This window comes from Borostomias antarcticus, assembly GCF_949987555.1.
Source record: "Borostomias antarcticus genome assembly, chromosome: 1".
Classification (NCBI taxonomy): domain Eukaryota; kingdom Metazoa; phylum Chordata; class Actinopteri; order Stomiiformes; family Stomiidae; genus Borostomias; species Borostomias antarcticus.
In genome coordinates, this window is record NC_140234.1 from 46,375,108 (window position 1) to 46,388,270 (window position 13,163).

At 46.4% G+C, this 13,163-nt stretch overlaps 1 protein-coding gene across 1 annotated transcript in view; it reads right to left on the reverse strand.

Moving 5' to 3' along the window:
• The window catches only part of fli1 (Fli-1 proto-oncogene, ETS transcription factor), a gene marked incomplete at its 3' end in the record, with an annotated part of 22,768 nt that extends 9,915 nt beyond the window's left edge, over positions 1-12,853 (reverse strand). Inside the window, exons 1-5 of the mRNA XM_084439570.1 lie at positions 12,769-12,853; positions 8,368-8,579; positions 7,700-7,854; positions 6,654-6,857; positions 943-1,011 (exon numbers count right to left, since the gene is read on the reverse strand). Of these exons, the coding sequence (XP_084295696.1) occupies positions 943-1,011; positions 6,654-6,857; positions 7,700-7,854; positions 8,368-8,579; positions 12,769-12,786 (658 nt within the window). The 5' untranslated portion in view covers positions 12,787-12,853. The remainder of the gene's footprint in view (positions 1-942; positions 1,012-6,653; positions 6,858-7,699; positions 7,855-8,367; positions 8,580-12,768) is intronic.
• Positions 12,854-13,163: the final 310 nt, after the last annotated feature.

The following is a 13,163-nucleotide window of genomic DNA, read 5'->3' on the forward strand; positions in this document are numbered from 1 at the left end:
TGCATTTCCTCTACAAAGCCTGTTTTCCAGAACGCGTGCTGCTCTGTTCAATAAACTCAATCCAATCTATGAAAACAAAAAGCCCCTCACCCTCTCCAACTCTCAATCTCTCTCTCTGGTCACACTGCTGGCCTACCACCTGTCTTCCTTTACAAAACCACCTTGTTCAGACATCAGCAAACCCTCCCCAAACCATGTTCACACATCCTCAACCCCCCATCATCATCTTTTATCCTCCCTGAAAGGTTCATCACCATGGGGCTTTTATGTTGCTAATTCCCCTCCATTTGGAGGTAGCCCCGTGCTTTCTTTTATGCAGGTACAGGCCTTGAATAGCATCGACTGGGGTTAGCGCTGTTGTTGTTTCCACAACACAAAAGGTGCACCTGCCAATGCCGCGGCCTGGGTCTATGCCAGCACGCGTTGCTTGTGACAGAGGAGAGGGAGCTGGCGCTGCCTTTGAGCGTGCTTGTGTCACTCTGGTTCCGGCGCGAGGAGCTGGAGCGTGTCACTTCATTGTTTTGCCTCAACGATCCCGCCTAATGAGAATGTTCTGTCTTCTGTCAAAGCGCCTTCTCTTTCTCCCACGAGCGCTCTCTCTCTCTCTTTCTTCTTCCCTCTCTCTCTCTCCTCTATGTGCTCACCTGGCTCTCGCATCAACCCAAGTGTAAGTCCTAAGAGTGGGCGCTTACCACATCACCCAGGCCATTACTCTCAGGTAATTTAAGAAGTACCAATTACACACAAGCATGCAAATCATCGACTGAAAGACTGCAATAGAGACATCTTCACCCAGTTTCCTGGATGCAGAAAAAGCCTAGTCCTAGAATTAAAATAAAACATATATAAAAAACATGGCGACAAAGATTCAATGTCTGGGAAAGTGGATCTTGGAGAAGTAGCCTTTAGGGTTTATATGATGGTGGACGGCGCTGCTCTTACCTTCTTTGGCAGCCAGGCGTGGCGACTGGTCCGTGTGAGATGGAGCATTGTAGGATAATGATGAGCTACCTGCAACAACAGGCCAGACAGACAGCCTGTCAGAGATGTGCATTTATATGTTTCATTCCAAATACACAGAACAACCTGACAGAAAATAGTGTTTATCTTAACAATTGTGCATTATGAATATTATACTGTTGTGTGCTATGGGTACACTAGCAGCACTAGCACTGATATCATACAATCATTACGTATGTTCATTCATTCAGTTTAAATGGTACTGTATGCTGCTAACAGCAGACGACCAGGGATTCAAACAGCTCACAGTGTAGTAGCGTTGGCCAACAGGTGGCAGTAAAAAGATTAACAACAAACGGTCTCAACTCTCGTTTTCCAGTTTAAGCTACACAATGTCCCAACAGAATGTCCAGGGTGAAAATACATCAAGCCATTTCCATTTTTTGTAACACTAAGACTAGATCTAGCCACAAATACATGCTACAGCAACAAATACTCCTCTAAATTTAGAACGCGGAGCAGTCTACATGGTGAGATGTACCGAATTATAAAGGAGGTAAGACTTTGCACATGGCTGGCTATTTATTTCACCTTATGGAGCAGAACCCGAGACTGCATTCCTCCGCTTACACATGCACCCTGGGCGGCACCAAAACGCTCTCTTAATTTTAGCTGCCCCGAGGCATAAATCAGTGAGTGGAAAAACAGACCCAAAAATGCACTGAGAAAACACAAGTGCTACAACTGCGTGGGGAGTGTAAGATTTAACACAAAGACTACTAGTGGGAGTAGCTGGCTAGGAAATAAGCTGATTCTTTTCTGAATGGAGGAGAGAGATGAGAAGATAAATTAAGGCCTATATATATTATGGAGGCTTGGTGCGATTTTCTTTGACAATGAAGGAATGCTTTGGATCGTTTTTGGAGGGTGGAATTAGGGGTCCGTGATAGAGCCGGGGTGTGTTTTTTTTTTTTTTTTGAGGTGGGGGGGGGGCTCTACACACACATATTTCTAACGCCCCACACCCCCACCCTACAGCACCCCCAAGGCTCTGGTCCCAGTTTGGAACCTGGGGGAGGCTGAACAGGAGAGGCATTGTGTGAGGCTGGGTCCCTGCTCAGCAATCAAACGCAGCTTGCCGTACAAAAATAATTCCACACGCAGGGTTGTGTAAGCGCCAAGGGGGTACGGCGCGCCACCAAACCATCCCCAGTAAGAGAGAGAGAGAGAGAGAGAGAGAGAGAGGGTGGAGGGACAGAGAGATGGAGACAGTGTGACTGACAGAGAAAGTAAAAGAGGGGGGGGGGGGGCAAAGACATAGAGAAAGAGTAAGAGAGGGGGAGAAACAGAGAGCTGGAGAGAGAGACATTGACTGACAGAGAGAGAAAGTAAGAGAGAGGAGGAGAGAGAGATGGAGAGAGAGAGAAAGAGAGGGGGCAAGAAACAGAGAGAGAGATTGACTGACGGAGAGAAAGTAAGAGACAGGAGGAGAGATGGAGAGATGGAGAGATGGAGAGATGGAGGGATGGAGAGAGAGAGAGAGAGAGAGATGGGGGGTTGGTTAAGTTAACCCTTTCCACCATACCTTGTTCCACATGTGGCAGTCTCAGACAGCCTAACAGGCACGGTGGCTGTGGAAACCACAACCGAGCCCACAGCACTGAGGGAGGGAGGGAAGGAGGGAGGGAGAGACAGAGAGAGAGAGGTAGAGAGAGAGAGAGCTTGGAAACACCACTGTGACACTTGAGTGAGGGAATTGTGGCTTGTATTTATTTGGATGCCCCCCCCCGTCATCATGGGTAGGACTAGCCAGCATTCAGCCTCCCCTTGCCCCCTTTCTTCCAGTCCTCCCCCTCATCCCCCTCATCCTCCTCCTCCTCCCAAGCCCACATATCCACATCTGCTTGGGGTCTGTTCTATTGCATAATATCGTTGTTTTTCTTTCCTTTTCTCTTCAATGACGGATGGTCTCTGAAAAAGACCCCCGGCAACCATCTTCTTCATCTGCGCACCATAATATTGACAGAACTTCTCTCAGAAATGGCGTGACGTCGTAGCCCTGTCGCTCTGGTGTTGATTTTGTCGAGCCGTGCCGCCCCCCTCTGAAACATGTTAGCCCGCTAGCTGCACCCTTTCTGTACCCCCCCCCCCCAGTCAAACAAACCGAGGGGTAGGAGCCACAGTGTACGGTTACGTTAACTGCCCCGACTGGCCCCCTGAAGAAGGACCGGGAGACTCCGGATTCAGAGCCAGACACTCTGCTAACCCAGTTCCCCGTTCAGCTGACCCAGAATGCTTTGTAATGGTAGCTAACAGCAGAGGCGGAGAGCCAGGCTGTTGAGCCCCTCTGTTCCAGTGCTAATCTGCCAATAGAAAGGACTAATGCTGGGAGAGCTTCATAAAAACCGAGCGAGAGAGACTGAGAGAGAGTGACTAAGAGAGAGTGACTAAGAGAGAGAGAGAGAGAGAGAGAGAGAGAGAGTGAGTGAGAACTCCAGACCTCCTTTCTTCCTCCGCAGCCCTCAAGCCCAGATGTTTATGGTCTGCATAAACTATTGAGGGCTTGAGAATGTCCCCCAGTCTGGAGTTAGCACACAGCAGCAGGAGCAGCAGTGCAGTGTGGGAGCCCAGACTTATCACTCTCTCTCCCTCCCTCTCTCTCTCTCTCTCTCTCTCTCTCTCTCTCTCTCTCTCTCTCTCTCCCTCCCTCCCTGCTCCCTCACTCTACTGTAAATCCATCCAGACACATAGAACAGGGACAGCTGGGGGAAGAAAAGCATCGCTATTCTCCAATGGCACTCAATCACGACCACTTCAGGCCATTTCCACGCACTTCCATAAAATACGTTCTCCCTTTCTCTCCTGTATTTCCTCTGTCTCATCTCTCATCTCGCTTTCCTTCACGCTCACCCTCAATCCATCCATCTCTCTCTCTCTCTCTCTCTCTCTCTCTCTTTCTCTCACTCCATCCATCCCTCCCTCCTTGGAACAGCCTTCTGTGACAGAGCATACAGACTCGGTTGTCTGAGTTTTTTTTTTGCTCTGCTCCGGTTCCAGCACATGTGGTATCAAACCGACCTAGACGGGTGCGATAAAGCAAATAGTCCGCAGTCCCTCCCTGACAGACTAATTTGTACAAATTCTCAAATTGCGCCCCCAAATTGAAAGCACATTGGGGCACGGGCGGCCATCGCTTATAAAAATCTGGATAAGTGACCAAACAGCGAAACCAAAATAATGCCAGTGGGTAGACTGGGATCCTGATATGCATAGGATGCCTAGTGGTGTGTGTGTGTGTGTGTGTGTGTGTGTGTGTGTGTGTGTGTGTGTGTGTGTGTGTGTGTGTGTGTGTGTGTGTGTTAGTGTGTGTGTGTGTGTTTGTGTCTGCGTGTGCACGTGATGAAGGCGGCGTGTGTTGTTATGGTACTGCCGAAGGCTGGGGAAGTGTCCCTGCCCTGTTTCAAGTTGAAAAGTGCTTAATGACACTGAACAATGTTAATCAGTGTTTCAATAAACACAGAGTCCAAAACACACACACACACACACACACACATGATGCACACAGATGTGTATATGAAATGATTGCAGTTCCTCGTGGGCCGTAATGTTGTGGGGGGAGGAGGAGGAGGAGGAGGAGGAGGAGAGGGGAGTAGTGGGAGTGGTTGGGGGAGAGGGGGTGGGGGTCGGTGGGATACATCACACAGTCTGTAATCACTAAATACTTCCAGGGACTGACTCTCTCTCCCTCACTCCCTGTTGCTCTGAGCAGGGAGCTCGCTGCTCGGCCACGGTCCAGCTCTCGTGAGTGAAGCCAGAGGTCTCCATTCTGGACCGGGCTACTCCTTGTCTGTGATTGTGTTTGTTTGTGCTGCGGGGTGAAAGAGATCGGCTTCAGGTTCCCCAAAAAAGTCTGGAGCCCCCTGTGGGGTCAGGATAAACCCTGGAGAGTCCCCCTCCTCCTCCCTCTGATGTGCCTTTACTTACTTACACACACCGCCTCCTGGCTCCCCACCCCTCTCTGGCCGGGCTGTATGCCGTGCAAATTTCTCAAAAAGGGCCTAGCCGCTTGCCGTTGGTCAGCCCAGGGACGGGATGGAGAGAGACGTTTGTCTCTCTTTGTCTCTCGGACTCAGGAATGAGTCCAAAGCAATTTCGATTGGGGCAGCAGAGGATTCTCGAAACATCTATTCTGTTTCCAAAACACACAATGGTTAAATCAGGAGGACAAGTGGTGGGGGGAGCAGTGGTATGGCGGGGCCTAAGCCGGGCCTAAGTCCTGCGGCAAACCGTCCCTTATGAAAACTGCTGCGATGCCTGCGGAGAGAGAGCCTGGGCTTCGCGGTCGGCTGACAGACGCACAACCTCCCGATGCACTTCGCACACACACACACACACACACACACACATACGCATGCACACACACGCACACACACACACTCACAATGGGGCCGTTATACTCACGACAGCTATCCCGCGCTCTGCGCCCAGACGCCACGCTACCGAGAAAAACTGTTGACACCCGTGGAATAAAGTTCCCATTACAAATCACGGGCTGAGCCCATGGACATTTTTAGGAGTACCATTAAATGCAGCTGAGCCACCAGGGCCTCCTCCCAGCTCAGTGTCATGACGTTCACCGGCTCGGTTGCCGTGCAAAAGCACATACTGTTAGCATCTTGAGATATCTACTGTATATCGTGCCTGCCTGGTAGATGGGAAACACACATAAAATATATTAAAAACTATGCTTCAGTTGTGAGGTCATGGACTCACTAACTGACTATGAGCAATAGAGTGCCTTCTCCTGTGACCAAAAGGATTGAGTGATTCATCTGATCTAACCTCTGGCATAATGGCTTCACATACTGGGTTTGGGCTATCTAACTATCTATACAACTAGTTCAACATCCACCAAGAACTCTGGAGTGGAAACTGAGCAAAACCTTTTGCAGTCCAGCTGACTGGCCATACCAGATGCTGTCCATCTCTGACATCTTGCTTATAGATGCCATTTGCATATCAATGCTGGGAGAGAGCTCGGTTTTTAAAAAACATTTTTTACAGCCGTGCCTCACTGCCAAAACATGCGAGAATGTAGTGTACAGACAGCCTTAGGAGAAGGACCAGCTGAGTTGCCTTCCACAGTAAATTACAGATAAACTTCCCTCGCTGGACTGAACACACAGGGCTCGGGATGCCTCCTGAGGCAATGCACCTGGGCTTCATCTTACTGAATAAGGCTCTCCTAAGTGGAGGAGGGGGTTGGAGATGGTTATCCAAGGGGTAAAAAGTCCCCCCAAACTCCTTAATGGTTGTGCCGAAAGACCGGTCGGCCATTTTGGAGAAACACAGTTCCCAGTTTCTGTGGAAGCTGTATCACTGTTGGGGCAGCTGCTGTATGATGACTGCACTGACAAAACAGGGTGAGTCACGCTATTCCGCTCGGTTTGGTATTTGCTCATCCAAACACATGGGCAGACTTAGAAACTTACATTGAAAAGTCTACACTTAGGTCTCTATGACACAATTTCAAAGATCAAAGCATCATAGACTGTATAGATAGATGGAGAGAGAACTACCAGTATGTTTTCTTTTTACATTCCAGGTTCAAGTCCTTGTTGTCCTTTTATCTAAGATAAAAGTCATTGGATGTATTCAAAGAATTGTTGATGAATAGAATAGCCTCTACTTACTTTCCCTGAGGTAATTGAGATGTGAGAGCAGGACTTCGGCGTTGTACATGGTGGTGAGCCGGTGGAAGTCGTCCTTGTTCATCTTGCACAGCTCCTTGCCGTCCATGTTCTGGAACATGGCCGTGTCGATCTCCAGCAGGCCGTACTCCTTGATGGCCCACTCCAGCCACTGACGGACGTGGTCCTGAGACCACAGCGACGGGTCTGAGGGGGCAGAGATCAAGAATAGACGTCATCGTCACATTGGCTGTATGGTCAACTGCAAGAGTTCTCATACCCTGGTCCTATGACCACAAATATGTGTCACCATTTTAAGATAACCAATGAATCATGGTCTTCTGGGCACAACTGTTAGCTGGATAGCTGGAGTGCAGATCTGCAAAGTCAAAATCTCAAGGACCTTTCATGGCAACTCAAAAGAGTTCTAAAGCACCAATGCTCTCTTCCAAGACTAACAGAGATAGAGCGAGAGAGAGAGCAAGAGAGAGAGTCAGAGATAGAGAGCGATATGGAGAGACAGAGAGAGAGAGAAAGATGGAGAGAGAGTCAGAGAGAGATATTGTGATCACACATCTCTAATGCGTGTCAATTAGAAAAATGTCCTTTTATTGAACAGGCCCCTGCCTGTATGTGTTTAGTTATGCTCCCCTCAGTTCTCTAAAGTAATATTAACAAAAGCATCAAAGGGCCTTCAACTGTGACCCGGTTCAGTAGATCTGGGGGTGGGTGGTCATAAAAACATTGATACAACATCAGCAAATGTATGACGATAGAGAGCTTGTTTATAGTGCCTCCATGTGCAAATGGAGGACAACTACATAGAAAATCAATACATGACGCCCTCTCTCTCTCTCTCTCTCTCTCTCAACCTAGAATAAGTTACACCTTCGCACCTGATCCAAGTTGCTTTACAAAAACCCCCATTACAGAAGCATAAAAATCTAGGCATATGCACAAGAGACATGTTATTTAGTGTAAGTAGAAAGCTATATCCTGGGTTTTGGTTGAGAACGCGCCAGGAGCCTGATACCGAGACCAGTCGTTACCTGCAGGAACGATGACCCTCCTCTCATTGGTAGTCATGTTGGGGGGTGGGGCGTTCTTCTCGTCCATGTAGCTTCCGTAGTTCATTTGAGATGTGTCGTTCCCGCCCACCAGCTTATTACATTTCCCCACGCTGCAGTCCACCGGAGACTCCCGGCTACAGAGGGGAACCAGCGCCACAGAAAGACAACATCAGCGTCTGTCTCAGGCTGGTCTTTTTTACTGAGAGTATTACACAGAGTTCTATGTAGCAGGTCCATGTAGATTCAAATATTTGGACCCCATGAAAGACCGATTAACCAAAATGAGAAACGTAGTCCCTGGTAAAGTTAGCAGTTGTATGACTAGTACTTTACTGTATATGAATGGATTGTAGTGTAATCATACAGTAATAGCTGCTTAAGGTATCAATCAAGTGAGCAAAAGTATAATGCAAAGAGTGCCTGTTCAGATTCAGCCCAGACCGATTATTCTTTGCGTTTCTCACTTTCTGTCCAAAAAGAGCCCTTTACGGTCTCAAGAAATCAGGGTCTGGTTTCCTGGACAGATTCCCTACAGTGAAATTCATCTTAGTCTATGACTACTACATTTAACTTAATCTGTGTGTTAGACACTGGCCCCATGTCAAATCAATGTGCTCTGGAGCCCAGGGTGGTGGGCAGTACCATACCTGGATCCATTCATATGTTCATACTCTCTCTTAACGTTGACTCGGACCGGCTGGTTTATCCACTCTTGCTGGGGGGGTAAGGGGTTGATTTTGTGGGGCTGGCCGTAGTCTTGTGTGCCTGATGCAGTCATGTCTGTCTTGGGGAGGGGGGCAGGAGCAGCGTACGGAGGCTCGAAGAGGGACTGGTCTTCACTCACCACTGACAGCGCCTCCTGCGGGTCGGGAGGAGGGACAGGTTAGATCCCCCAAAAAACTGTCTGCAGCCAACCACCACACAACCCAGTAATCTCACAAGTCCCATCTCTTGCCCTCAGCCCCCATTCTGTTTACTGTAATTATACGCAGTTATGTGTCATATCGCAATCTGCTATCCTAAGTGGTTTGTGTACACAGTGATCGGGCCTGTGTTGTAAAGACGGCTTCCTGTTGATGTTAATACAACTTCAAACATGCCTACAATACCGTGTACTGAGTGCTACACGCAAGCTCTAGTCTCAGCACCCCCTGTCCACAGAGACAGAGAGGGAGCACACAGCTGAAGACTCAACAGAAGCAGAGGGGTCAGTTCTACATTGACCCCTCTGCTGTGGCTCAGCTGGAGCAATGTAAGTTTATTAAAGAAAACAAACGCAGCAACTGGGGCTAGACTGGAGACTGGTTTTGTGTTCACGTGCTTCATCTCTTGTCTGGTAACAAATGCATGGACCATAGTCCTCTCAGAAGAATCACTGTCAAAGATCGGTTTAAAAAGATCATATTGGCTCATGGGAACACAATGTAGCAGTTAGCCCGACACTGACATTCAGTTCCCAATACAAATGTCAGGTGCTCTCAGTTGTAGCCTTGGAATAATACAGTAACACACTTGAGAGCTAATGAGGTTTGCTTTGCCTCAGCTGTGTCAAAGATATTGGTGACAATCAAACAACCCAGTGTCAAATAGGAACACATATCATATGGTTATTTCAGGGATCAGAAGCACATTGTGTCTGATATAACCTGATGGGTAAACCATGCTAATCCTTCAAGTTTAAAGGTATCTCCCATTGACATTTAAGATACAGTAGCTAGGCTGGTAAATATACCATGCACTTAATTGCCATTGAATGTTGTACCTAGAACATTTGAGGTCACAAGTCGAATAGGGTATATCTTGTAAAGGCTCAAAGCCTTTATAAATCATTTATAAGACATGCATACATGATTTATTAACAATATATAAGTAACTGTAATATATAAGGGATGCTATAAAATGTCATTGGCCGCGTTTCCCGAAACCTTCTTAGCGCTAAGAAACTCTTTGAGTCTTCTTAAGGCTCCTGAAACAAGCAAACAGCAGCCTTATGAAGACTCAAAGAGCTTCTTAGCGCTAAGAAGGTTTCGGGAAACGCAGCCATTGTCATTTCTTTTCACATTTGGTTGTAAAACGATTGCGACTTGTAGAACTTACTCAGTTTGCAAAGGCATAATTAAGATGTATTTTCTATATGTGGTGTATTTTGTGGTATATATTGGTCGTATGTTAGATGTACCCAATCATGAAATAGCACAAATACAACATAGTGACTACATTAAAAGAATGAACAGATGTGAAGAAGTTGAGCCACATTAGCCCACTGGAATTGCAGTGATGCATGTGGCAGTCTGACTTGCTGTCTGTGTACTGAGGAGAAATCATATCTTGGGATAGTGATGTTCTCCATCAAGGCTAACCAGAAGAATATGAATACACTCACGTACTGTACAAGTCAGCTGTGCAACGATACATAAACATGCACACCACCAACTCTACGCAACAGACACAACTGAGTTTCCAAAACCAGACCTGAGTCAAATACAATTTGCAATACTGTCAAATACTTGGGCTGTTACTTTACCAAGTTCAACAAAACCTGTGGAATACTCCCATCAGTGCAAACTCTGATGTACTATCAATACAAACCATCTCAAATATATATACTTTCAAATATTTCCATGTATCGGATCTATGTGAAAAGCAGGTTGATTCAATACTCTGTCCTATGTGTGACCTGCAAAAGCTAGAAACACCAACGAGAACAGTAGTTTGAGGGGTAGGTGGGTGGCTGGATGATACCGAGACAACCTCTGATTATGCTCCAGGCCTGGACAGACATGACCGGTGATTTAAGCATCCAGACCAACATAGGCTGGACACTGGCAGGCTGTGTGCCCTATCTGAGTAGACCACCCCAGCCAGGTTGGTGGATGATAAGTGTGGAGCGGTGAGGGAATGTCTCAGTGCGGCCTGATAAGGGCAGACTCTGCTATTGTGGCTGTTGCACGTTACATGTACACTGACATATCAGCTTGTACCATGTAGGCCTAATTCATGATTGGCAAGTGCCATGTGCCTATCAAGATTACAGAAGGTTTTAAAAATAGGAAAGTTGTAGGCACTAGCGAGCAGAGTCTCTGACTACAGACTGTGACAATTCCAAGTATGTTTTCTTTTCAGTATCAGCGAGGAGCCCACAGACTGCGAGTGGTAGGGTGGGACAGAGATGTTGATTGATTCTCTTGGACTGAACACCTTTTACCAAAGGATGTTCCATATTAACATCAATTATGTCAAAGCTTTAACATAAGAGAAGGAACAACTTAAAAACAGTCTAAACCAAGCACCGGGAGTCAGTCAGAAAAGGCTTGGATAAGTTGAAACTGTTTAATACAAAATTATTTTATTATTCAGAATTATGATAATTCCATATAACCTATACCACCACCATCACCACTACCACTACCAACACCTTCTCTTAGTAGTGCAACACGTGCCGACGCCGCAGTAGATTGGTTACACCTGGAATATCCATGTCCCCATAGCCAAGTGCTCATGCTCCAAGTGCGTCACGACGCAAGGTTTTGGATAAGTTTGCGCCCAGACTGCACGTGTCTATTTGGCACTCGCACACCCATCTCTCGATTCTGGGGGTATTCCTGTCCTTTGTTTAAGGAGGAAAAGGAAACCTGCCAGGAAAACAGATTGTGTAGGACAGGAAACTCTCATGGCTCGATAACACCCTCTTTGGATGAGTAAGTCTGAATGCAGTTACCAGTCAATCATTTATACGCACAGAAATCTAAAGTCGCCCATTACAATGCCATTTAACATAATTATAGGCTAATGATCTTCAACTGCTTAGTAGATTTAATTTAGTCCACTTGGATACCTTATTTCCATGGGCCTACGCATACAACATTTTCATTCGTGTGTTGCAATTAAAATAATAAAGTAAGAATTGAATTCAGTGACTAGCATTTTTTGTGAAGTTTACGATTACACTGTTCCAAAACTCACACCACGCCCAGCCACCACTCTGACCACACATCCCCACCTCATTCACCATCCAAAGAAAACACGCTGGAATTTTGTGCAGAAACAATAACTTTCCATACTTTCCAATGCCCCTCTATATTGCTTGAAATAGGCTAATGTAAACCAAATATAAGACAGAGGTCTGAGCATTGACAACATATATCTCAAAACGTAGACATACCAAGAGGCAACCTTTACACATCTGTACAATCTGGAATTTAAATAACGGGACCAGCCGTACAGCTCTAATAGCATTCGCCTTTTCTTCATTACGAAGTCAAATGAAACACGTGTAAATGGAGTTTGACACTGTGAACGATTGTCTACCTGAACTGTGTTAACTGGCTTTAACTAACTAACTTTAGACTCTTTAATCCCATTGTGACATTTAGGATCTTAAAAAATGTCTCGAGCATATTCGCGTTGTGTGCAGTATGGGGAAACGTATGATGATTATGCTTACAAATGAAACAAAGCCAACCAAGAGCATACCTCCGGCCCGAATCACCGTAACATCCTCGTTTTGAACCATAAAGCATCAGGGCGCCGTGCCACTGCTGTTGCGCAGCATTGACACATCAGTCTTTATGAATGCACGAATTCGCCTTCATGGTAGGCTGTCTGCTTATTGCCCAATCGCCCACATCCACACGGAGTTCATAGAATTAATATAGGCCTATACTTGCTCTGTTTGTTTGGTACACAAAATACAGTTTCTGAACAAAATAAGCACTTATTTTGATGTCAGACGTGCGTAATGTGCGCTCGTTCCAAAACTGTGTCTATACGCGTCTCTAGATCCAACCATCGCTTTTTCTTAAGTATCTAGATCCAACCACCGCTTTGTCTTGCAGTTTTGTCGAAAAGGAAAAGGAAACTTCACGAGAAAGAGGAAAGGATAAGGAAATCTGGTTACCACTCAAACGAACCCCTACCACTAAAAGAAAAAGCCACTCATTTCTGTATATCGTATGGCTGCTGCTCACAGACATAGCGACCCATGCTAAAAGGAGGCGCAACTCCGACAAATCTCTCTCAAATTCGTAAACCCCGTCCTCCACCCTTACCTTAATAGTTCCGTCCATTTTGCGCAAATTTCAGCGGAGCCAAACAATATTCCAAACATGACACGGTCCTGAATTAATTCCAGCTCCCGATATGTCGCGGAGAGAAAGAGACAGTTTACCGGATGGATTTTTTTCCCCTCTAAATTTGGGAAGTGAAGTCACCGCTTTTGAGAAGGAAGCTTTGTGTGTGTCACTGCAAGCCCTGCCTTCATCACTGCGCCGAAAAGCAGGATACTTGTCCCAAAGAGATAAGCAGGGAAAACAATTCAGTGTTCGCACCACTGCTAATGTTTTTACACGGACATATTTACAGGATGGTTGCAACTTTATTATGCTTGGCCTATGCTGTCCATTAGAGTATTTTTATTTAACTCTACATTATGCCAAACACTGAT